The 25,598-nt window shown below is 42.0% G+C and overlaps 1 protein-coding gene across 7 annotated transcripts; it reads right to left on the bottom strand.

Moving 5' to 3' along the window:
• Positions 1 to 966: 966 nt before the first annotated feature.
• si:dkey-230p4.1 (centrosome-associated protein CEP250) lies at positions 967 to 24,909 on the bottom strand. 7 transcript variants are annotated; one of them, XM_067515728.1, is made up of 29 exons: positions 24,760 to 24,909; positions 24,033 to 24,131; positions 23,598 to 23,768; positions 23,384 to 23,521; positions 23,235 to 23,312; positions 23,070 to 23,140; positions 22,405 to 22,570; positions 20,714 to 20,820; positions 18,724 to 19,083; positions 18,521 to 18,647; positions 15,460 to 15,597; positions 15,238 to 15,386; positions 14,367 to 14,516; positions 13,588 to 13,666; positions 13,355 to 13,432; positions 12,626 to 12,772; positions 12,408 to 12,517; positions 12,187 to 12,328; positions 11,690 to 11,883; positions 10,827 to 10,954; positions 7,343 to 10,038; positions 7,034 to 7,165; positions 5,304 to 5,900; positions 5,108 to 5,212; positions 4,723 to 4,875; positions 4,304 to 4,453; positions 4,174 to 4,230; positions 4,039 to 4,101; positions 967 to 3,957 (listed from the first exon to the last, which is right to left on the bottom strand). In XM_067515728.1, exons 3-29 carry the CDS (start codon positions 23,736 to 23,738, stop codon positions 3,733 to 3,735), a joined length of 6,681 nt encoding a protein of 2,226 aa, XP_067371829.1. In that variant the 5' UTR covers positions 23,739 to 23,768; positions 24,033 to 24,131; positions 24,760 to 24,909; the 3' UTR covers positions 967 to 3,732. The 7 variants fall into 7 exon arrangements, 5 of the variants coding, with proteins under 5 accessions (XP_067371829.1, XP_067371828.1, XP_067371830.1 ...); XM_067515727.1 differs by lacking the exon at positions 24,033 to 24,131; XM_067515729.1 differs by lacking the exon at positions 24,033 to 24,131 and having other exon boundaries at positions 5,108 to 5,209.
• Between the last annotated feature and the right edge of the window lie 689 nt (positions 24,910 to 25,598).

Below are 25,598 nucleotides of genomic sequence, written 5' to 3'. Positions count from 1 at the left end.
CATCAATGAAAACAAGTCACGCTGTTCCTGGTACCTTCACCACGATGCTTCACAGATGGAATAAAAGTTCTTATGCTGGAATGCAGCCTTTGCTTGCTGCTAAACATAACACTTTTCATTTCAGAAGATTTTCAACTCAGTCCATTTTCAATGAGCTTGGCATCAAAGAAGATTTCTGGATCTTGTTTATACTTTATATATTATAAAGGTAGACTTGTTTTTGTGCATGTAGTGACAAACCATGTTCATTGAGCGTTTTCCTGAGTCCTGCAGTCATTTCCAGGGTATGAGGGTTGCAAAATCACAACTGTTCAATATTGGCTTAAGGCCTTGTTCCTTGCCTACAGATTTTCTGAATTATTGGATAATTTTCATGGAGCGTAGCTCATTAAATCAATACATTCTTTACAATTCTACATTGAGAAACATTATTCTTGCCATTACTGTAGATGCTGAACAATTTGCTCTTGCAGTCTTTCAGAGGGGTTAAAAAATTATTAGGCTGCAGTTTATATTTTCACTTTTCTGCACCACTAAAGTTTCAGTTTTACTTCACGGTATCATGTGTGACCTGATTGTTTGATTTTCAGTTGTCAGACTGAGAATGACGCCTGAGCTATATTGACAGCGTGAGTGGATGTTTGAAGGTTGTCCCACTAGTGGAAAACAAATGAGCAGTAGGGGTTGAAAGAGGTTGCTGAATTAAACAATGCTCATGTCAGCTTCTTGCAGGAACCATATTCAGAACTTTCTACCACTTCCTGGACTCATTTCCTTGGGCGAATTTAAGACTCTTTTAAAATATAAACTGTAGATAATGTTTCATTCATGATAGTTTGGAAACCAAATCAACTTCAGGCACCAGGTGACTGTTCACAGTGAATGAAAGAATAAGATGTAGAGATAAGCTCACAGTCTGTCCTCCAGTCTGACACTTGGCCTGGTGTGTGTGTGTGTGTGTGTGTGTGTGTGTGTGTGTGTGTGTGTGTGTGTGTGTGTGTGTGTGTGTGTGTGTGTGTGTGTGTGTGTGTGTGTGTGTGTGTGTGTGTGTGTGTGTGTGTGTGTATACATACATACATAGCACACCTAAAACCTAGAGAGCAGAACAGCTGGAAAACACAGATAAACATGGTGAAATCTAGACTGAAAGTGCTGCTGATGTTTCCTACAGTTGGCAGCGATCATCTACTCAACTCTCAACTCAACTTTATTTATATAGCGCCAATTCACAACAAAGTCATCTCAGGGCACTTTACAGAATAAAGTCAAGATTGTAAAGATATATAAAGAGAACCCAACAATTCCCCCTGGAGCAAGCCATAGGCAACAGTGGAGAGGAAAAACTCCCTTTAACGGAAGAAACCTCCAGCAGAACCAGGCTCAGGGTGGACGGCCATCTGCCTCGACCGGTTGGGGTGAGTGGAAAGGGGAGAGAGAAAAGAACAGAGCAACAAAAAGCAATAACAAAACATCGGGCAGATTGGTAGGACCAGTAGCTGCACGCTGGAAGACACACAGCTTCAAAGCCGGGGGACACCTGCAGAAAGGGACAGAGAGAGGGGGACAGAGGAGGACAAAGACAACTACGGGAGAGAACACACAGAGTTAATGACATACAGTGGTGAGAATTGCGGGGTGAGAGGAGAGGAGAGATGGTCAAGAGGAGGAAAGGAGCTCAGTGCATTGGGGGGTGGGTCCCCCAGCAGTCTAAGCCTATGGCAGCATAACTATAACTAACTATATGCTTTATTAAAGAGGAAGGTTTTAAGCTTAGACTTAAAAGTAGAGAGGGTGTCTGCTTCCCGAATTTGAACTGGGAGCTGGTTCCACAAGAGAGGAGCTTGATAGCTAAAGGCTCTACCTCCCATTCTACTTTTGGAAATTCTGGGAACCACAAGTAGGCCTGCATTCTGAGAGCGAAGTGGTCTACTGGGATGATATGGTGCTATGAGGTCTTCTATATATGATGGAGCCTGACCATTCAGAGCTTTATATGTAAGAAGCAGGGTTTTAAATTCTATTCTAAATCATTAAAGACACAATATGATCTATCATACTGGGGTAAAGTATGTGGAGACATCACAACCAAGTAAGAACACACACTCATGTTCAAAAAGGTGTTTATGTTATGAAAACTTTTAACTTTAGCAAACATGCAGCTCACCCACACACTGACTCAGTGAGAACAAACTGGAGCATTATGGGAAACTGAAAAAATTATATGGAAACTGAAAGAAACAAAAACAAAATAAATACAACTTGTACCTTGATTCTGGAGGTCATCAGGACTTAAGGGACAAACTCCAAATTGTTTTTCTTATGTAATTGAATTCATGTGAAACTAAATATGTTTTAGAAATAAAACTGTGAGCTTCTTTAAAGTGGTTCTGATTGTCTACATTAAAAGCTTTGTACAAAAACTGATTTGGTTATTATAAATTACTTAAGCAAGTTTGCCTTCTTGTAAACACAATGAACTTTAAACACACCTGTACAGGTGCAGCTTCCTGAAAGAATCTAAATGTATGTGTAACTAGTAGGGCTGCCCACAGTTTGGGATTTTCAAGACCCTTAGCTGATGTATTCACCCGTCATATTAAGAAATCTCCTTGATGGCTTCACGGTTTGTCTTAGCTGTAATATAACTCCTAGTGCATGATTATTAATGATTATGAAGTTCAGCTCACCTGCAGAGCAACAGCCTCATACCCAACTCCTCCAATAACGTCTGTTCATCATTTGTGATGTAAATACATTTTAACACAGAGAAGAAAAAAGTATGTGCCCTGCTTATACTTAAACTACTCCATAAAATCCTCAAGAAGCAAAAGCATCTCTTCATGGACAGCAGAGGAGATTGTGCCGACATCTGGCCCAAACATACTGTAACATGCACTCCTATTTCTTTCATTCATTTCTGTTTTCATCATGTTTATATCTTGTTCTTTGTTAATTTAGGAACTAGACTTGTAAAATGATGAGGCTACTTGAATGTAAGAGATGTCCATCATCTTTGGTTTACCACCATCTAAACTTTAAAGTTTGCATGCCTTTTATTCAAACTTGGGGACCCAGAGGAAAATTGAACTCTTGAGCCTTTTTACCCCAGAGCCTAACTTTGGCTATACCTTTGGTGAAATTTCAAATTATAAAAAAAAATAAAGGATCAGGATCAGCTCCATTGACTCCAACAGGAAATGTTTGGTTTTAGCAGTGAAACCACAGAATTTCTGCTGTGAAATATCAAACAAGTCTGGTCCATAAACAACCTCAGTTTGGTTTTACATCTCACCAGATTCTTCTAGTTTTGATTTCTACCCGGACTGCAGAGAACTTTTAGGGCAATGACACACCAAGCAGGAGAGCAAAAAACAAGCTGATGCCTCAGCTCATGCTGCATTTATCTGGGCTAATGAGCACGTAGCATTGCACAGCGCATGGTCTCCAGCTGAGCAAATCAGTGCATTAGGAAACAGCCAAACAAAGTGGTCTCTCTCACCGACATGCTGACTGAGGAGGCCTCCCCAGAGGACTGACTAACACTGTAGGTGTAGCACGCACCGCAAAGACCCTCCCCAACAGCCCGATTCTGGCCAGCCCTAAAGCTAAAACAAAGTCAGTAAAATTCAAGCTGTTTCCATGGTGACCGTGTTTAGGAGATAGTCTTTGAGCCTGTTATGGTTTAAAGTTTTTGGTTATCAGCTTAGGTTAAGAGTTTTTATCTTTCAGCAGTTACGATGCTAGGGACATCCGGAGCTCCTCCTCCCTCAGGCTACGGTCCAATCGCTGTGTCTCAGACTCCAGAACAGATGGGACTGGATGCCGTGTGACAGCAGCCAGTGAATCAGTGAGGTCATGTCTGAGGGAGAGCAGCCACTGGCTGTTTCTAGAGGACTGCTGGATAAACTCCTCCCTCTGCTGCTGTTCAACACCCAATGAGAGATTTAGCTGCATTACCTGAGGAGAGGAGATAGTGACATCATCAACATCTACCTAACAACTCAAAACACCTGACACTCTTCTTCACTGCTCTCTCACCTGGTCCTCGAGCTCTTGCACTCTGCTCCGCAGTCGTTCTTCATCTGAGGTGCCTGCAGACTCCTAAACACACAAAACACTATAACACTTTACATATATACACACACACACATTACCTGTTGGTGTGCGTCTCACCTGAAGTCTGCTACTGTCAGTCGGCTGCAGTCTGAACTTCGAACGCTCCTCTTCCACCTGAAACAGAAAAACATCAAAACGCACAAAAACAATCAACTCAGTGTGTGTGTCTCCCTGTGTGTGTGCTTACCTGTCTCAGTGTGTCTCTTAGATTATTTCTGTCTTTCTTCAGTTTTTCTTTCTGATTTTCCAGATGGGAGTTTTTTTTGGTCAGTCTTTTGTGCTCCAGCTCCAGTTCAGCCACAAGATGCTGCAGGACTATCAGTCTGTCCCCCACAGTCTGCAGAGACACATATTTGTGTTTGCACAGCTTTACTATCACTTCTATCAGTTTCTTAGGACACTTAGATATGGAAAAAAATAGGGTCTGATTCAACATCTTCAGTAAGATGCTATGTTGGCTAATAATGTACCTGCAATCTCCTGGTGGATAACTTTGTGGTGTGAAGGCCATATTTCCAACCAACAGCTGTACAATCCTGTCTGTGAGGATTCTGCTGTTGTGTCCCTTTTGTCTGAGTGAAAGTAAATGGACAAAGTCATACAGACCTCAACTTCATTTGACCCTCTTCCTGGGCTCTGATCCTGTTGGTGGGCCCTCTCCCTGTAGCCAATCATAGCTGCCTCTGTTTGCTCCAGAGCCAACCAGACTCGGTCCCTGTCTTTTTCCAGCTCTTCGGTCCTCTGAGTCAGAGTGTAGACCTGCACGTCCACAAACATAACAGCACCAAAGACAGATTTGACACAAAGACCGGACACAAAGACTTCGACTGCCTTTAAGGTTCCGTTTTAGATGGTTTCTTCCTGCTTTTTGTGAACCTTTGTTTTTTAACTTTCTTTTGCTATTCTTCTTGCACTGACAACTTTATTTTATGACACCTCTATTTACACAAGAAGTGTGTTTGACCTGTAATGAGACAATGAGACTTTTTACCTCAGCTTCTCTCTGCCTCAGCAGCCTCCTGATTTCGTCCTTCTCCTGCAGTAAAGTTGAGATCTTCTCCATCAACAAAGATATCTGCTGTTCCTCCTCCACCTCCTCAGAAAACAATGAAAGATTGGATCATTATTTTTCAACACTGTCCCTTCATGAGTTAGACTTTTAGATGGGTTTTCTATAAAACATTTACTTGTCCTCTTCCTTCCTTCTTGTCGATTGTCTTTTGGTCTTCCCTCCTTCTCTGTCCATCTGTCTCCTCACTGTCCTTCAGCCTCTCTCCAAGTTTTTCAGCAGCCAGTGAGGAGATAAGTGTTTTCTGCTCTTCCAAAATGGCTACCTTGGCCCTGATCTCGCTCAGCTCGGAGTGGCTCTTCTCTACCTCCTTCTGTTTATCCTCCACCCTTGACCTCCACTCTTTCTCCACCTTCTTCTCTCTATCCCTTAGAGTCTGGACTTCTTTCAGCAGAGATTTTAACTTCATCTCCTGCTGCTCCTCTAAGTCTTTAAATCTACCTCTCCACCGTTCCTCAGACTCTCTCTTTTCCTCCTCTACCCTCTTCTTCGCCTGTCGAACATTCTCCAGCTCCTCCATCATCTCCCTTCTCCTACTTTCTAGGGCCTTGGCTCTGGATCTCAGCTCCTCCACTTCTCCCCTCTCCTTCTCAACTTCATCCCTCTCTCGTAGCACCTCCTTCCTGACAGTCCGCACGTTCTCCTCTCTGATTTTTGCCTCTTGCTTCTTCTCCGTCAGGATGCTCTTCAGACGCTCTCCCTCTGTGTGGCTCTCCTGCATGTCATAAAGTAAACAATGATGAATGTTTAAAGGAGTAGTTCAACATTCTTTCATTAGAAGTAAAGTCAATGGCCTCAGAATAAGGACTGGAAACAGGGAGACTGGCTTAGGCTCTGCCCAGTTGGAACAAACTCACCGGTTAAGATGTTATAAGTGAATCCACATTGTGAGGAGGGCCGTCCATTTAGGCTCTACCTTGTGTATGACATACTAATTAAAGAAAGGGGAATAGCACAAAAGTCAGCATCAGGTTAAGGGTTTTGTTGCTGTGAGTGTTCCTACCAGTATTAGGTTTTAGCACTTTAGCATCATCACAGTTTTTTTGGGGGGGGAGAGGAAATTTGCAACAGAATTTCTTCGACTCTGAAACATATCTGCTTCACTCAATTGACTTGTTGAAGCCTTATACATGCTTTCCAAAATCTTCTGACTACAGAGTATGAACTGTGGATTGTGAATGTGGAGGACATGAATACCATTAATCACATCAGTGGGGAACACATTTTGTACTTCAGCTCAGCTGAGATTTGATTTTTGATCAGATTTGATTTTTGACAATAAACAATATTAACTTTACAGTCAGACATTTATCATATGCTTTTTATCCAAAGCAGGGATATAGACACCAGGAGCCATTTGGGGGTTCAGTGTTTATAAGGACCAGACGAGCCAGGAATTGTGAGTATAGACAACCCAGTCCCCCACACAGCACAGCTGGACTGCTGACTAAAGTGCTCATGTAGATTCCTACATATGTCAGGATACTTGTGGCTGTTGTCTGTTTTAAAATTTACATGATCATCCTGGTCTGAAAAGCACTTCCAATGAATTCTGAATTCCACATTTAAAGCCCCCAAGTAAATGCTTTCAAATAATTACTCCTCTACTGAACTGTCTAATGTACACCAAAAACTACCATTTAAGTGTTTTTAATCTAATGTATCCTTGTCCTTAGTTGATTAATTTTGGTAATATTATTAATTAACTAATTAATTATTTGGCCTTCTCACATGCATAAAAAAAATCACTCAAATTCCTGCGATAATTCACTTTCACTACATGGCATTTTCGTGTGTTAGGGTTCACATGGATGGAAAGCTCTTTTCGCATCATGAGGAGGCCTGTACCTGCAGGAGGACTTTTAGCTTAGTCATCTCCTCCAGAGACTCTCTCAGGCCCTTCATCATCTGCTGCTTCTCCTCCTCCTTCACCTTCATGTCCTCCTTCACCTGCTCCCTGCTCTGTTTCAGATCAGACAGCTGAAACACAGAGGGAAGGTGTCCACATGAAAAACGGAAAAAGTCAGTGGGGCCCTGAAGTCTGAGACATGATCAAAAAACACATCCCTTAGTCTAAATGACCCGTTTTTCTTCACATAAGCCTCCATGTAAATAAAGTGTATTCTCAAGAACTGTAGTGTTCTGGTGCGACTGTACCTGACTCTGCAAGGAGCTCAGGTTCATTGCCATCACCTCCATGCCCTGTTGCAATCCTCTCAGCTCCTCCTGCACCTCCTCCTTTCGCCTCTGCTCCTTTTGCACCTCCTCTCTCAGAGCGGTCACTTCTTTCTCTGTCCTCATCAACTTCTCTTGTGTTTGTTCCTTTTGCACCTCCTCTGTTATTACTGCTAATTGTTTCTTAGTCCTCCTCAGTCGTTCCTGGACATCTTCTCTCCCCCTCTGCTCTTTGAGCACCTCCTCCCTGAGAGTTGTTACCTCTTCTTTCATCTTCTCCAGCTCTTCCTGCACCATCTCTTTTTCCCTTTGGTTCTTCTGTACCGCCTCACTAAGTATAGACACCTCTCTTTCACTCCTCCTCATCTCCTCCTGTAACTCTCCCTTGAGGGCCGTCATCTTTCCCTGGGACTCCTTATTCTCCCTTTGTATCTTTTGCACCTCCTCTCTGAGAACTGTCACCTCCTTCTCACTCTTCCTCAGCATTTCCTTTGTCTCCTTTTTCTCCATTTCTTCCTTTAAGACATCTTCTCTAAGTATAAAGATCTCCTCTTCCCTCCTCCTCAACATCTCTTGCGCCTTATTCCTCTCCCTTTCTACCTCTTCTCTGAGAGCTGTCACCTCCTTCTCTTTCCTCCGGAGCTCCACTGACAACCCTGCCTTTTCCTCTTCAAGCTCCCGTACAATGGACCTCCCTCTTTCTACCACAAGGAGGTGCTGATCTCTCTCAGCCTCCACCAACCTCCCTTGCTCCAGTTTAGCCTCCCTTAGTTCATCTTCTGCTCTCCTTCTCAACTCCTCTCTACTCCTCAGCATCTCCCCCTGTACATCTATTTCTTTCTCCTTCTCTTTCAGTTTGTCCTCAATCTGCCTCCTCTCCTCTCTGACCCTCTTCAGCTCCTCCTCCCCCTCCTTTCCCCCCACCTGCAACTCCTTCAGTTTTCTCTCCAGCCTCCTCTTCTCCTCATCCCTTCTTCCCATTTCCTCATGTTGTTCTTTCACCTCATTTTTCATCTCTTCCAATCTCTTCTCAACCATCCTCTTCTCCTCCCTGGCCCTTCTTAGTGACTCTCTCTCTTCCTTCAGCTCCTCCTCCACCTCCCTCACATTTTCCTCAAGCTTCCTCTTCTCCTCCTCTAGCTCTAACAGTTTGTTTTCAAGCCTTCTCCTTCTCTCCTCTTCTATTGTTCTTTGAGTCTCCCTCTCTCTCGCCTCCTCTTCCTCCCTCTCCTCCAGGGTGGTTCTGAGTTGATGCACCACTTTCTCTCGGTCCCTCAACATATGATTGAGCTTTGCCACCTCTCTTGCACTATGCTCTGCCTTCTCCTGCCACATGTTAACCTGCTCCTCTAGGTTTTCATGGGCCTCCTCCATCTCTTTGACTCTCCTCTTTGCTCTCTCGCTCTCTGCATGAGCCTCCTGCAGCGCTCTGCCCTGGGAGAAGATTCTGTCATCTTTTTCTCCTCCCTCTGTCCTCTCTTTCTCCAGTAGCATTTTGGTTTCTCTCTGAAGTGTCTCCAGCTCTTCTTCCCTCGCCTCCTTTTGCATCAGCTTCTCCATCACCTCCTCAAGCTCTTTCACTCCCTCCTCCCCCCTCTCCTCCACCAGCCTGAGTCGCTTCTTTAGCTCCTCCGCTTTCTCCTCCCACTCCTTTGCGGCACTCATTTGTCGTTCCAGGCTGAGCTCCCTTCGGGCCACCTCCTCTTTCATCTCCTCACACAACTCTTTAGCCACACTTAGGCTCACCCTCAGCTCTTCCACCTCCCCCACTTGCTCCTTTAGCCTCCCCATCAGTCCTCCCACAGCCCCCTCCTTTTCATCTTGCAGTTTCTCGTTCTTACTCTTCTCATCGTCTCTTTCACTTTCTACCTCTTCCAACCTAATCCTCAATTTCTCCAGCTCTTGGCCTGCTCTGTTTGCTTCACACTTCAGTTGTTCCACCTCCTCATTCCTCATCTCCTCTTCTTTGTTCTGCAGTCTCTCCCATCTTCTCCTCTCTTCCTCTAGTTGAGAGATTTCTTTCCTCCGTCTGCTCATCTCCGCCTCCATCTCTTCCACTTTCGTCCTCCATCTTGCCACCTCCTTCTCTGCTTCTTCCCTGAGTTGATCCCTCTCATTCTCCCTCTCCTCTTTCTCTCTTTCTAACCTCTCCATCCTGTCGCAAAGCGCTTCAATCTCCCTGTCCCTCTCCATATTCTCTTTTCGCCTAATCTCCACTCTCTTCACCTCGTCTTCTCTCAACTTCACATCTGACATCTTCACATCCTCCTCCAGTCTGTCCCGTTCCCCCTCGACCCACTGTAACCTGTCCACAATGTGACTGATTTGTGCCTCCTTATTGGTCAACTCCTTCCTCAGTGTCTCCACCTCTTTTTGTCTCTCTTCTCTCTCCTCTGTCAGTCCTTCAATCCTCCTCCTCAGCGCCTCCACCTCCCCGTCCTTAATCCCCAGTTCCTCACTCAGAGTCTCTCTTTCTATCTGCCAGGCTTCCCTCTCCTCTCTCCTTTGCCCTTCTTCTTGTTTCTTTCTCCTCTTCAGCTCCTCTGCCTCCACCATCAGCCCTTCCATCTTCTCCTGCAGGATCTCCCGCTCCTCCTTGAACTGCTCTCTCATGACTTTCTCATCTTCTGTCCTAGCCATGGTTTGATCCAGTTCTCCTCTCAAACAATCAATCTCACCTTTAGACAAACAAAAACAGGTTTATTTTACTCAGAACTGCTGTGATTAACACAAAGACAATGTGTGCTAATGCTACCACAACTACAACTACTATTACTGGAGCAACTAATGATATAGCTCTATTCTGTTTACAGTCACATAAAATGAATGCTAATCCAGGGACTGTAAAAATAGCACCTTGGACAATTATTCTTTGGACTTTGCATTTAAATAATAAGCCTTTTTTTCACTTTTTAAACATGTGCAGCGCTTCATCCAATCAATCAGGGTATGATACACATTATATCCTAAGCAGCAGGCAGAGGTGTGAGAATGCAAATGGGTGAGACTACTGGACATTATCCAGGCACACTCCTGTTTGGCTTCAAACTCAGCAGGGCCAGTAAAGCTCTTAGGAAGTGGCACGTGTAAAAGAAAGGAATGGCCTGCTTCTAACACAAGGGCATCACTGCACAGTGGGATGTGGTGCAATAATAATTTGTCTTGACTGACTTGTCTTTAAAATAGTTTCAAGCTAAATCCTAACTGAAAATAAAATTTACAAAATCTCACAGTCCTATACTTCTTGTAGGCAGACTCTGGATCTCACCATATTCTCAAAAACTGTTTTTGTCAGGGCTTCCTAACGATCACTACCTGAGCCCTCCAATAAATTGTTTTTTTAATACAGACTAAGAACAAATAAAATACAGGAAAGTCATAAGCTAACAAACACATACTTGTACATGTGGCGCAAACACAAACTGACCGCATGTTTTAATTATACATTCATTACAGACACACTGACCAAGTAAGGTTTCTTTGGCCTGCTGTAAAGTGTGAACATGTGTCTGCAGCTGACATCTGTCCACCTCCGACTCTGAGAGCTGCTTCTGATGCTGACTGAGCTGCTGGTGGAAAGAAACTGACAGAGACCTGCAGACGACAAGATAAAACGAGAATGTACTGTACATTTGTGGCATGTATAAACATACTGTGGGAATAACCTTGCATGTTTAAATAAATTATTCTTTAAATTATTTTTAAAAGAAAATCTATTTAAATATACAATAAATATAGCACTTTTTTACCTCATCAGTACCAAAAACTTCACTTTACAAATAAAGTAAATTTAATAAAATAAATAAAGACAGCCCAGTGGAGTGGCCAGTCACAGCACAGATATTGACTCACAACATTGAGTTTTGTGAGTTTCAAAACTCCAGAATGTTGAGCTGGTCCAAGAAGTCAGACTTTCAGAGCATCACTGGCACAGATTTTGAATGAGGCTCATTCTAATGACCAATCACAGGATTTCAGTGATTTCTGCTTGATCAGAATTCAGCATCTTCTCATGAACTCTAAAGTACCTGACAGGCATTGCAGAGGAGTGGATTCAGTGTTGGAGGCTTTAGTTTGTCTGCTGTTGAACTGCAGTGTCACAGCAGAAGATCAGGATTCATTAGGAGTTTCGTGCTATCTTTAGCTTAATCTCCATATCGTGGCTTTAAACCTCTCGTTTGTCTGTACTGTTTGAGATGAAGGTCACATCACTTTTTATAACCAGTTACGACAGAAAACAAAATCTCAGTGTTCCCAAACCTTTTCTTACCAATGAATGAATGAAGGGGTCTGAGAATCTTGACTTACACAATCAGGTGCATTCAGTACCTGAGTTCCTGCAGCTCATTGTTCAGGCTGTCCCTCTGTCTTTGTAGAGTGACAAGCTCCTCCTGAAGCCGTCTGCTCTCTCTCTGCTGCTCCTCCTGCTGTCTGTTTCTCCTCGTCGTCTCCTCACCTGCCTGCTGCAGCTGCTCCTGCATCTCCTTCAGCTCCCCACACACAGAGGTATTCTGGGAGGACAGCTAAGGAGTACGAAGACATACATCAAACAGGTTTACAGGGCTTACTGTTTCACAGGCAGGGTTAGGGACTACAACCCAATGCAGATTACAGTGCCCCGCTTCATTTCATGCCGGATCCTTTGATTGAAATATTTGCGTGTGGTAATCGAAACATATGTAATAGGCAACAGAGGGATAACTGCACATCACACACTAGACAGCTATAACTCACAAGTCACCAATTGCTGCACTTATAAACTAGGGTGTAGAGTCCTAACGTACATAATTTCTATGTTCTGTGTAACAACAGAAAGTCCTCTTTACCTCCTGTAGATGTTTTTTATCCTTCTCTCTCTCCTCCATCAGGCACATCAAGGCTCTCTCCTTCTTTTCTATTAGTCTCTGTGTTTCGCTGTCTCTCTCTCTCAGCTGTCTGATGGCTTCAGCCTCCGCTTCTCTCTGAGCTCTAAACAAAGAAGTTTATAGGTTTATATTCAGAATTAAAGTTTCCGGTACAAAGATTTTGCTGTGGAAACCAGATTCACCTGAGATCAGCGTAGTCTGTGCTGAGGGTTATGACCTCTCTCTGCAAAGAGCAGACCTCGGTCCTCAGAGTCTGCAGCTGGGTTTGGCTGTCCGACAGCTCACGTTCCATCTGTAAATACACATAGACTTAAACATATGTTTGGAATGCATCTGTTTTCTGCTCAGGAACCCCTGAGCCAGGCAGCATTGGAGAAAATGAAAAAGCCAGCAGTGGTACCTCCAGGAGCTGTTTGTAAAGCTCTCTCTTGTCTGAAGCCAAAGCAGAGTTCAGGTCAGCCATCTTTTCTAGAGCTCCCCGTCCATCCTCCACCTCTCGCTTCAACACACACTCAGACGACGAGAGATGCAAAACACACTCCCTCGACTGACCATAACAGGTGGAGAGAGAAAACAACAACTGACAGTGGTGTGCGGTTTCCTGTTTTCATTAGTCTGCAGTATTCATTTTAACATAAGTGCATCGTTAATGTTCCACTACAGCAACATCTGAAACTGAAACAGTCTGCATTTCACATCTTCAGCTGATCCAGCATATTGTGAGGATTTGTACCTCACTTGTAACTCGCTTTGGTTAAAAATGCCTGCTAAATGACTAAATGAAAATGTGACAGATAAATTAAGGCCGATCAAAACAGTTAAGACACCAACGACACCAACCCATGATCAAATGTCAACTCAGAAAACATTTAGCTGCAGCTTAAAATGAAAATGAAAATTAAAATGGTTTCAGCTGTCACTACCCAAAGTTAATTCTGTGATGAACTTGTTGGTCAAAGGTTGTGTTATAAAGAGGAGCTTCCCACTTTTTGTAGTTCCAGCAGGGTGATTGTAGAGTATCTGTTTTCTTCACATTCAGTAGGAGAAATGTAATGAGGTTTGTGGTGTTGCCTTTTTTTTTGTTGTTTGTTTGTTTATTAGAAACGCTTCCTCAGTGTCACGTCTGTACCTTCTGCAGGGCATCTTTGGCATCAGCAGCTTCTTCTTCTGCTCTCCGTTTGTCCAACTGCTCTCTCTCCAGTGCCCCCTTCAGCAAGAGAGAGGAAAAGATACATAGATTGTTTAAACCAAATCTGTTTCAAAAGGGAAATGAGAAAGAGAAACATTAATCTGTCACTGAGTGACATGAAACCATAACAAAACAGCAACTAAACTGAACTAAATATTTTGCTTTTATTTTACCTTTAAAGAGTGGATCTCCAAACGGTGTAGAGTTTCTCTCTCAGTTAGCTGGATGTTTTCCAACAGTTCAGTTTCAACTCTAAAAACAAAAAAACAGCTTAACAAAATTCTGCATCTGAGATATAAAACAGCAACTCCAACATCTTGTTATTAACAGGTGCAGAAACTCTAACCAAAAACGCTAACCCTAAAACTAGGAAGTCAGTTCACATTGTTATACTACTGGTTCCCTCTTCTCAAAGTCTATGGTGTTTGAATTGTTTTTTGGTTAAAAGGTGCAATAAGGTCTGTAATTAACATCATTAACATAACGTCATCATGCTGAACACGGACACTCATCTGCTCATTAATGCGTCTTTACAGCCTCCACGTGTTTGTAAATGACCATCACCGATTTTATCATGTCACTATAAAAACAAAGGGTTCTATAGAAGAGGGAAGTCACTTAATCGAATTACAGGTTAGTTCAGTGGTGGTGATTGTGAACTCGGGCAACGGTGGTGGAGTTTGTTTATAGCCTAAAAATATTTCTTTACTTTACTGGCCACGTTTTAACTTTAAAACTTATGAAAGTGGTTTTACCTGTAAAGATTCTCTAACTGAACAAAACCTGTAAGTACCATAAACTTCTGTTTGGTACTGAGCTTTTTCTGCAATAATCCAAATGCCCAAATGTTGAGGGAACCAGGGAGATGGTGACGCCGTACACAACTAAGTCATCCCTATGACACTTTGTGTCACTGAAGCAGTTCGGAGAATGGAATGAAATATCACACTACCGTCTGTGTGTTTCTGTCTCCAGCTGTCTGTTTCTCTCTTCCTGTCGGTCTCTCTCTCTTCTCAATCTGTTGTTGTCCCTCTTCACCTCCTCTTGCCTCCTCTGCACCTCCTCTACCTGCAGACGTAGAGACAAGGACACCTCCCTCTCCCTGAGACACAAACAAAATAATTTCACACACAAACAGACACTAGAGCTTGAGTTTGACTATCTGGCACACCGCTTTGTCTTGACCAGGTTTTATCACTTATGGCTATGTTAGTCATGTATGAAGCATGTTGGGCGATGACTATTTGTTACTCGCTGTTCAGATATCTGCACATATGCCAGATTTCTAGGCTTTGTTAAAATGTGACAAATAATTTCAGCATCTTTCACATTAGATCTGCACAAAACTCATCATTCCTTCCTGACTTGCCTGTAGCAGCCAGTCTGCACACTGGTAGCAGGATTTCTACTCTGGTGTCATTCACTAGTTACCGGTTACATTACAGAGTTGATCTGAAGATGCCTTTCCCTGACTTTACATTTAAAATTATTTAATAATCTAAAATTTCTTGCACAAATGTCACACAAACATCAATCTCATCTGCCTCTGTATTTTCTCCCCTCCATGTTTACAGTATTTTTGCTCAATACAAATCAATTAAAAGATATTACCATCTACAATAAATATTACAAATCTATATAAAATAAGTTATATCTTTCAAATATACTTTCACACAAGTAATAGTTGTAGAAGTGAAAATACTAAAGAAAAGTTTAAGAAATATTATGTGCAGTGAAAAGTTACCTGTGATTTCACAATCCAAAGCCACAAATAATGAACAAAGATACATTTTTTCATATTCACATATATTTAATGGGCGTACCCGTTTAGTATGTCCAGAGTGTTTGTGAGCTCCAGCTGTGTTTGTTCTATGTGTGTTTGCAGCCGCTGGTTGTCGTCCTCCAGCTGCTTCACTCTGAGCTGCAGAGCTGACTTCTCGTCACAGAAGCGCCGTAGAGATAATTCCGCTGTCTAAAACCACAGAGATCAGATTGATTAACACCTTTGTATCCTCTGGGCTACAGCAAAACGGTGTGGGACTGACCTGCAGTTCCTCATGATTCCACTGCAGGGCACTCTCAGTGTGAGACAGGACAGACAAGAGGGAAGAAAGGTCCAGACTGAGGACACTTTCGGAGGAGACACACATAGGCCGACTGCTACTGCTGCTCAGGACTCTGGACTGAACACAACACAATGAGGTTGTTTACATGCACGTCATATACTGTGTAGGTGTTTTATTCCATAAGAATATGATGTTTTAATGGAACAGATTTTCCCTCTGCCAATATCCAGGTATCTGACCCTGTGCTTGCATGTCACATGTTTAAAATCTGGCCCACTCATTATATTCATACTGTTAGTTCACTTCAGCTTTCAGTTCACTACAACTAAACCTTAGCTGAAGACACACCAGTGACCCTGGTTGAGCAGTGGAAGCACTGAACCTTGTTCAGGTCCAGTGAAATGCACTGAGCTTTCACATACTGAGCTTGTAGCTTTGTGTTGGTCAACATTATCTTTCAAATAGTCACCATTACAAGATTGTTTACCTGTTAGCAAAACCTGTTCTTATATTTTCACACAGTCAGGCAGTTCTAATACCACAGAAGGTGAGACGAAAGACCGTATTGAATACAATTACAACAGAGATTCTTTAGGTCCGTGGGCAGTGGTGGACTCTGGTCTCAGACCTAAATAGGTATGTATCCAGAACACAATTTTTTTACAGCAAGTCTTATTTTAGAGAGATGCAACATGGTCATCTTGGCAGAAATGTGTGCCTCATTATCTTGCTGTGTTAGTTTAAGGAGAGCAGGTTCACAGACAGACATCTTGAGGTTCATGATCAGTTACAGAGGTAACTGTAACACGGTAGGTGTGCGGTTGTTCAAAATTATGCTGACAAGCAAAGCAAAGATGAGTGGAAAAACAAAACCATGTTTATTTATCCTGTAACAAAAAGCAGTAAAAGGCTCTTCTAAGGTTCTGAAAAGTTGAATAGAATTTCTGCACCAGAACGTGCAACGGGTGACTCAGAAAAAACATGAAAAGACTCCCACATACTCAAATGTTTTAAAAGGGACATATAAATATATTATTATTGTTATTATGTTTTACAAATCTAATCAACCCATATTTTATTCACAACATAAACAACATATTAGATGTTTTTACCATTTGATGGCAGCAACACATCTCAAAAACAAGTTGGGAAATGGTGATGTTTACCAATGGGTTGCATCTCCTCTTCTTATAACAACTGTCTTTAAATGATGCAACGTCTTCTATTGGTGAAAGGTCTGGACTGTAGATAGGCCAGTTCCGCACCCGAACTCTGCTCCTGTGAAGCCATGCTGTTGTGATGGATGCAGAATGTGTTTTAGCATTTTCTTGCTGAGATACGCAAGGCCTTCCCTGACAAAGATAGTGTCTGGATGGGAGCATATGTTGTTCTAAAGCCTCTATGTACTTTTTAGCATTGATGGTGCCTTTCCAGATGTGTGAGCTGCCCACACCACAGGCACTAATGAACCTCCATACTAGAGATGCAGGCTTTTGAACTGTCCACTGATAACAAGCTGGATAGTCTCGCTCTTCTTTAGTCCGCAGGACACAGTATCCATGGTTTCCAAAAACAATTTCAAATGTGGATTTATCTGACCACAGAACAGTTTTCCATTTTCCCTAAGACCATTTTAAATGAGCTATGGCCCAGAGAACACCCAGAGATGTTTCTGGATCGTGTTCACATATGGCTTCTACTTTGCATGATACAGCTTTAACTTACATTTTTGGATTGCACAGTGAACTTTGTTCACAGACAGTTTTTTCTGGAAGTGTTGCTGAGCCCATGCAGTGATGTCCAGTGGAGAATTATGCCTGTTTTTAATGCAGTGCTGCCTAGGGCCCGAAGATCACATGCATCCAGTTTGACCTTCAGCCTTGTCCCTTGTACACACAGAGATTCCTCCTAATTCTCTGAATCTTTTGATCTTATTATATACATGTTAGATGGTAGGATCTTCAAAGTCTTCATAATTTTAAAAATGAGTAACATTTGTCTGAAATTGATCCACAATTTTTAGACAGTCTGTCGCACATGAACCTGGTGAACCTCTGTTCATCTTTACATTCATGAGGCTCTGCCTCTCTGAGAAGCTTCTTATATAGCCAGTCATATTACTGACCTGTTGCCAATTAACCTCATTAGTTGTCAAATGTCAAATGCTCAGAGCTGGAGGTAGCAGAGCTTAAGATGTTGAGGTTCTCTTTGGGAGTGACAAGGATGGACAAGATAAGGAATGAGTAGATCAGAGGGACAGCTCATGTGAGATGTTTTGGAGATAAAGTCAGAGAGGCCAGATTGAGGTGGTTTGGACATGTTTAGAGGAGAAACTGAATATATCGGTAGATGGATGCTGAGGTTGGAGCTGCCAGCCAGGATGTCTAGATGAAGACCAAAGAGGAGATTTATGGATGTAGTGAGAGAGGACATGAAGTTAGTTGACGTAAAAGAAGAGGATGCAAAGGAAAGTGTTAGATGGAGGCACATGATTCGCTGTGGCGACCCCTGAAAGGGAACAGACAAAAGGAAAAGGAAAAGGAGAAGGACAAGAAGAAGGAGAAGGACAAGAAGGACAAGAAGAAGAAGAAGAAGAAGAAAACTTTTCCAGCCTTATCCCTGTTCCAACTTTTTTGAGATGTGTTCCTGCCATCAAATTCAAAATGAGCAAATATTTTCTATGAAATGGTAAAATGTCTAAGTTTCAACATCTGATATGTTGTTTATGTTCTATTGTTAATAAAATATGGGTTAATGAGATTTGCAAAACATTGCATTCTGTTTTTTTATTTATGTTTTATACATCGTCCACCTTTCTTTGAATTGGGGTTGTATTAATATTATTATATTTGTATTTAAAGTCCAAGAAAATACGGAGTATATATTTAAAAAATTCAATAAATGCACAATGTTTCCAAAGTCAATGAGTAACTGAGGGACAAAATAATGGTGATTATGATTTAGCCATAACTAAGCCGCTCTGAGGTCACTTTACAATATCCTTTGGTGTTGATGTGACAGCTGTTTCAAAATGGCTTACCAGTCTGAGCACAGCCTGACTCACAGACTGGAGACTTCTCTCTGTCTCCCTGTGTGTCTCTATTTCGTGTTCTCTCTGCTCCCGCTGATTGTGCTCAGCCTCCACAATCTCCAGCAACTCTGTGATGCTAACAGAGAGAGAGTGTTTTCAGCCAGGCGTAGGAGTTATTGTCGTCTGTAATTAATAATAATTGAAACTTTTACCGCTTCTTCAGCTGTGAAACTTCTGTCTCATGGAGATGCTGAAGGTCTGACAGCCATTGCATTTTCTCCTCCTCCTCTTTTTCCTCCAGCTCACCCAAGACGAAGGTTCCCAGAGTGGATGTGGAGATGGGAGGAACCTCGGTCAGTTGGAAGTCCGGAGGAGGGAGAGCAAGTGTGGAAGTGAGTGGAGGAGACAGAGAGGGGGGAAGGAGGTGAGAGGGTAGATGAGGGGGTGGCACAGAGGAGGACAAGGGTGTGAGGTGAGGAGTGCTGAGCTGCAGGAAGGAGGAGACCGAGTCACAACTGGAGAGGAGAGAGGAGGAAAGACGAGAAAACTCTGCCCTCAACTGCCACAGATCCCTGCAGGTAGAGACAGATTGGTCAGTTGACGACGTTAAGTGACTTTCAGACATGCACTAGAATTCAGACATTATTTAAATTTTACCTGGATAGAGTGTATATGTGAATGTATGTGTATGTGTCAATTCAGATTGTACCCAACCAGCTCCCTTGTGCAAAGTCCGGCTTATCTCCAAACAAGCTCATTAGTCAACAGAGGAGCTATCACACAAGTGAGTGGACGTGTTGATGATGTCCACGAAACCGGTAGAATACAAACACCCAAAGGTGAAGAACTCATTCATTTATAGAAACACAACATCATCGAACTGGAAGGACAACAAAATTTGTGAAATTCTGTCGTAAGGGCGAACCTGGAAATCATCAAACAAATACAAGGAACACCACAAGATTATGTGGTATACGACCAGATTACAAAGGAAAACATTGTCACTTCCGCAGCTTTTTTTTGCGTCATGTACTGCCCCCTGCTTGAAGTGCCCAAGTACCATGTGTTCCCGAATTACAGGGAGTATTTCTTCACAAGTGAGAACACATCTCACACAGACCATCTCACACAGATCATCAACATGAGACAGTCTGAAAAAAAATTGCTCACCTCATTTTGTGATAAGCTGTTTACCCAACATTCAACCAACACTACGCTGATCAACTTTAATGTTGTAATTTGAATGACATGGTCCTTTAAAGCACTAATTTTTACAGCTTGAACATTAAATTAAGTGCATCACAGTCATTTTGATGATACACTCACAGTAATAGGCATGTCTGTGATCAGGACAGCAGACCTGAATCCTCAGACACTGCAGCATGGAAGTTTGCAGTCCTGTCCCCGAGACAGCTCATGAAAACTGTTTACCTTTTTACTACAAATGCAGTGTTTAGTACATAAGCTAAGAAAAGGATGTATTCTTTATGCAGTGCTATAAACGTTAAAGTTTAAGGAAGCAAGGTTGAGAAAAAGAGAGCACTTTGTTGGATAGATAAAACAGACACAGAACTGACAGTGTTGAGTATTCTTGCTTTTTGACCAGTAAGTACAAAATTATTAGTTCCTCGTGTTTGCTTGGTGTGTTGCTTAAGTTTTATCTCTTGATCATCCACACATCAACACGGGTTTAGCAAATGCAGCAAACTTTCTGAATAACACACTAACAGGAAAGGAAGTGTTACTAAGTGGTCTTGCATTAGTTGGTGTCTAACATTCTTATAGCTTTGTAGTTTACCACCCAGTAATCAAGTTTTGTGAGGTGGTTTTTGTTGGACAACTGCTGTGTTTATGTTCGTGGAAACTTTGAATGGAAAAAACTGAGCATGAAACTTTAGTTGTAGATACAACTTTGTGGTAACACTGCAGATTATTAGAGAAAGCTGCTGTTAGTGCAACACTTCAAAAGGGACAATAAATCAAAGTGTGCAGATAAAAGCCTGTAACACAACTGTAAACGCCATCGTTGGTTCACTTAGAGCTTTAGCCTGTAAACATGTACCGCTGTTCATGGACTCAGACCACCAGTGGTGTTTGAACAGGTTTGTAAAGTGATTCACACTAAGCAACACAAGGGGGAGACAAACTGTCAAATGCTTATTTTTACATATTGTTGTTTTAAACACATTATAAAACACTCACCTGTCAGCAGCAGTTTTAACACTGTGACAGTGTCGTCTCAGAGCAACTACAGACCTCCAGACAGACAGCAACTGAGTCTGCTGCTGACCCTCATGACCTAACCGACACTAAACACACAAAAACATTACACATTAATTCACACAGGAAATAGGTCAAAACGTCTAAGGGTCAAGATACACTTCCTGTTTGTCCAAGCGTACATATGAACAGCGTTGTCTACATCACTGTTGACATACTTCCTTATGTAGTCCGTGTATTCCTGGAGGATTTAAAGACTTTCGCCAAACGAGGACAGACTTGGGCCAAATAACCCTTGAACAACATCATTTCTTCCAAATGAACTTCCACTTCTCCACAACATTAACAGAAGCCATAGCAACTTACAAAAAGGTTAATGTTGAGATCACCACAAAGAAAACTGTAAAAAGCAGGGATGTTGAGGATGTAGATGTGGGTGGTTGTAGACAGGCTCAAGTTTTCCCCAGAAACTAGTCACTCTTATCATTTAAAGTTGACGCCAAGCTCTCTGAATACGCCTCACCGGGAATAATAGGATTGTACCTCACACACATATCATTAATTTGTGACATGTACAACCAATACAGGCTACATGACGGTACAATTTTTGTGTCAATTTGACGTACGCATAATTAGAGCAACTGTATCTTGACTAAAGGAAGCACAAAGTTATAATGATAGTAAAAATTAATGCATGATAGGTTTATCATTTGTGGTTTTATATTTTGCTGAAATACCAGCGAAGCATCCTGAGTTGGCTGTTGAAATTTGCCTTAGTTTGAAATATTGCTTAGACCTAAATATCTGGAAACAAAAGTTATGAAAAACATTTCTAAACTATCCCAGAAAACGATTAAATATTATATGTTTGTCAACACTTGATTATGGAAGACCCTTCCCTCTGTTTGGCCTAAATAAGCCAGGTAAATCTTAAACTATAATGTCCCTGTAATTGCATTTACCATAACTATGACTTGCAAACAGAGGGTTTTTCTGAATATACACAACTTTGTGCTGAAGGAACCAGTTCGAGAGTATGAAAATAAATATACATCTCATGGCATGTAGAGACTCTTGTTTACTGTTGAATACCTTAACTAAAATTTTATTATCAGTATTGTTTTGTCACCATCCAGCATTTTAACCTTAAAACAACTGCCTGGGTGGTAATGTTTCATCTCTACTGTCCATCTAAGTGCCACATACTTAGATCTGATTCTAACTACATCAGACCAAGGATTAGTTGTGTTGAGTGATTCAGAAGTTGGAAGATTGGATGAAATTTCTGATGATTGACAATGTTTCTTATTCATTTATTTGTGGTGCCGTTATCACAGCCAACCAACCAACCAACCACATGTTGATTTTCATTTTTCTATATTAATGTTTAAAATGATCTGCACAGACCCCCGATTATTATTTCTGAAAATCTCAGCATATATAATTAGTATCTTTTGCCATTTATAAAAAGTAGAGCAGTTAAAAAAGTACTATATTTTCCTTTGAAATGCAGTGGAGTCCAAGTATACAGACACATCACAAACTGACAATACTTACATAAATAAACTAAATTAACTTGATACTTGAGTAAATGTACTGATTACTTTCCACTTTAGAGTCAATTCAAAAACTTTTGCTGGATAAAAACAAAAACAAAAAATTATTCTACTGACTGCCTTCTCCTTCAGCCAAGTAGACTCTTTATGCTTCGCCTCCTCCATGGCCCTAGTCCAATCAGCTGTCAGCTTCTGGAGGTCTTCTCTCAAGGCCTGGTTGGCTTGCTCTGATTGGCTGAGCTGGTCTCTGAGGAGAGTGTTTGTCTCAGCCAAACTGACAGACCTGAGGACACAGTTCGTTTACACACATGCAAGTTGCCATAGTCAGATTTCTCAGGAAAGTGGATTTCTTAAGCGTCATGCAAATGAGAAGTCTGGCTGCAGAGATTGATCTAGGGGATTAGGGAAACCCAATTCCCCTGGTAGATTTCTGTCGGAGAAGCAGATTTCTCTGCCTTATAAACACTTAACAAGATTTATAATTGCCTTTCTCCAACTGTACATGTGTGTAACAAAAGGGTGCAGATAGTAACACACAGATGAGTGACTTAAGGAGAGATAACGTGGCTTCGTCGCTTCATTTTTAAAATCAACATATGCCCAAAGTCCAAACGTAAATGAAACACATATTGAGACGTATTCCCACAAGTCTTAATAGGTTGCTTTCCACTTGTTGATTGATTTTGTTTTTAAATTTAGGCACTTTGGGGTGTCTCTCCCCTTTCTTTTCCTCTCTACCCCTGTAGGGCGTGATTAGAAAAGAATAAAACACACATACACACCTCTGTTGTTCCTCCTCCAGCTTAATGAGGGCGTTCTCCAGTGAATCACTGTGTTCATCTCTGATCCTTCGCTAAAACACAAAAACATAGAAGCTGCACATAAATGTCCAGAACACTGCAGTTCTACTATAGTACTGCAGTACTGTAGTAGTACTGGAGTCTGACCTCCATGTTGAGCAGCTGTTGGTGTTCATCCTCCAGCTCACGTTCCAATCGCTGACATCGATCTCTGTACTCCAACACCTGCAGTAACAAAACTGTTAGTAACAACAGTACTGCTAGTACTCCGAACCCTATATTCAGTGAGATCTCACCTTGTTCTGCAGTCGGTGGATGAGTAGAGCCTGTCTGGCCTCCCTCTCTCTCCCCTCCCTCACCCTCCTCCGCCACACCCTCTGCTCACCCTCCAGCTGCAGAGAGAGGGCGGGAGAGGGAGACACTGACTGACACAGCTGGAAAGAGAAAAAGATGTAAGTTGAACTGGATGATCACATGAGCTCCTCACCCCTCTGCTCCCCTTTTCCTCACCCGGTCATTCAGTGCCCTGTTCCTGGACTCCAACTCCTCTCTCTCTGCTCGACACTCTGCTAGCTGCTCCTGTAGATGACACACCTCATGTTTGAGCTCATCCTTCTCCTGCTGCCAGCCAATCAGCAGCTCAGACTCCATGCCAACAGGTTAATATGGTCTTCAGTGATTCTGGACACAGATGCAAAGACTACTTTAAAAAGACACAGTTGTGCCGGTCCTGTCAGCTGGTTCCAAGTTGCTAAAATACTCAGTATGAATTGAATAAATCTCTGTGTGTTACTGTTGCTAACACAGGTGTTACAACATATGCTGTACCCCATCAGATTCTGTAACATGTAGCACAGTAACCGCCAGTTCTCCTTCAAGAACATCACATAGCAACATATCAGTGTCATCAGGGCAGTGGTTAGATTGGGTCAGAGGACAGCATACCTCAGACTATTTGGCAACATGTTTACATCCAACAGCTTTCAGACTCTGTCTCACTCTGATTGACCCAAGTCCTTTGTGGTCATCACATATTAGAAGGATCTATAGGATTTTACATACATGTCACAGCAGCAACTTCAATCATCATCGGAATGTTCTGTATCTAGGACTGTGGTAGACTAAATTTAACCGATTCACTGCAGTAAACATACATGACAGTTTTGGAGGACGTGTGTGTTTTCAGAACAGACAAAAAACAGCAATTCATTTATAATTAAAAACGGAGTGATAACGTTACAAGTTTAATAACATGACCCAACCACCATAACCCACACAAAGCCCAGAAGAATGGAAACGTGTGTGAAATTGGGTGAGTTAACACTGACAACGACTTACTGGACCATTATTATCAGAAACAAGTGTATAGTAATGTGTTGACCAGTCGCTGCTGTATGTTAGCTTCGCGATACAATCCGTTTATTATCCGCTTGCGTTAATCCCGTTGCTGAACTGCAGCCACAGCAGAATATCTCTAAAACAAATTAGTCTCGAACAGGCTTAAAACTCAGACATACCCGGTTCAACCGCTGCAGTTACCACTTTGTAAACCGGGGTAAAAAGGAGAAACAGGTTTTAGACTAGCTAAATCTTAATTTAGCTAACTGACGTTGGTTAGCGTTAGCCTGTTAAACAGCCGAAAAACAACGAATAAAGTGAATAACGGTCGTACCTGCGGCCACCTGACTCGCTCAATAACTGTCAAAAGGAATAAAAATGTTTAAAACACATCCTGCCCCACGCTCCCTCAGTCAGCCGACAAACAGGAAGCTAACAACTTGTTTTTAGCAGATTCAAACCGGGAAGCTTCACCTTTCACCCCAGGGACCGGACGTCATGTGACACGACCGGAAACAAGCAGCGTCACCTCCCAACAGAGGCTGTCATTACACGGCTTTCCTCTGTACATTCACAGAGCTACAGTATATTTATTTGGCCTAAGACGTTCCCGACCTCAAGTGTGCAGTGCCGGTCCAAGCCCGGAGAAAATTGGGGAAGGTTGCGTCAGGAAGGGCATCTGGCGTAAAAACTTTGCCAAACCATCATTTTGTACAGTGATCCGCTCTGGCGACCCTGAGCTCACGGGATAAGCCGAAAGGACAAAAAAACAAACAAACAAACCTGTATGAGTAAAAATTTAAATATTTAAATGTAATGAATAATAAAACATACTAACATAATTTTTGACTTGATGACATAACATTTTGTAATTTAGCAGATGCTATTATTCAAAGCAATCCACAGAATCAGAATCAGAAAGTGCCAGGTAAGCTTAGGGACACTTTACAGCTCTAGGAATTCTTGGTGAGAGATGCAAACACAGAATCTAAAATATAAAGTTGAAATACAAACGTGTGACACACAATAAATATGAAATAAAACAATAGAAAAGAAAAAATCTAAAATTTTGAAAAAAGCAGAAGCAGAAGTGAATGTCGGTGGGAAGTGGTGCAACTTAAACAGACAAAGTAGTTTTTTCATTGCACATACATGTTACAATAAAATTCTTTC

Source organism: Channa argus, chromosome 9 (assembly GCF_033026475.1).
Source record: "Channa argus isolate prfri chromosome 9, Channa argus male v1.0, whole genome shotgun sequence".
In the NCBI taxonomy this organism is placed as follows: Eukaryota; Metazoa; Chordata; class Actinopteri; order Anabantiformes; family Channidae; genus Channa; species Channa argus.
The sequence above is the reverse complement of the archived record's forward strand: the minus strand, read 5'-3'. Positions and strand labels throughout refer to the sequence as shown.

Bases quoted from the DNA above. Each gene is read 5' to 3' on its own strand.
- si:dkey-230p4.1 (XM_067515728.1), bottom strand. From the start codon at position 23,738: ATGGAGTCTGAGCTGCTGATTGGCTGGCAGCAGGAGAAGGATGAGCTC. The intron at 11,884-12,186 runs GTAAAGAGGACT...CGTACTCCTTAG, and splicing joins ATAAAAAACATCTACAGGAG to CTGTCCTCCCAGAATACCTC. The intron at 10,955-11,689 runs GTACTGAATGCA...TGTCGTCTGCAG, and splicing joins AATGAGCTGCAGGAACTCAG to GTCTCTGTCAGTTTCTTTCC.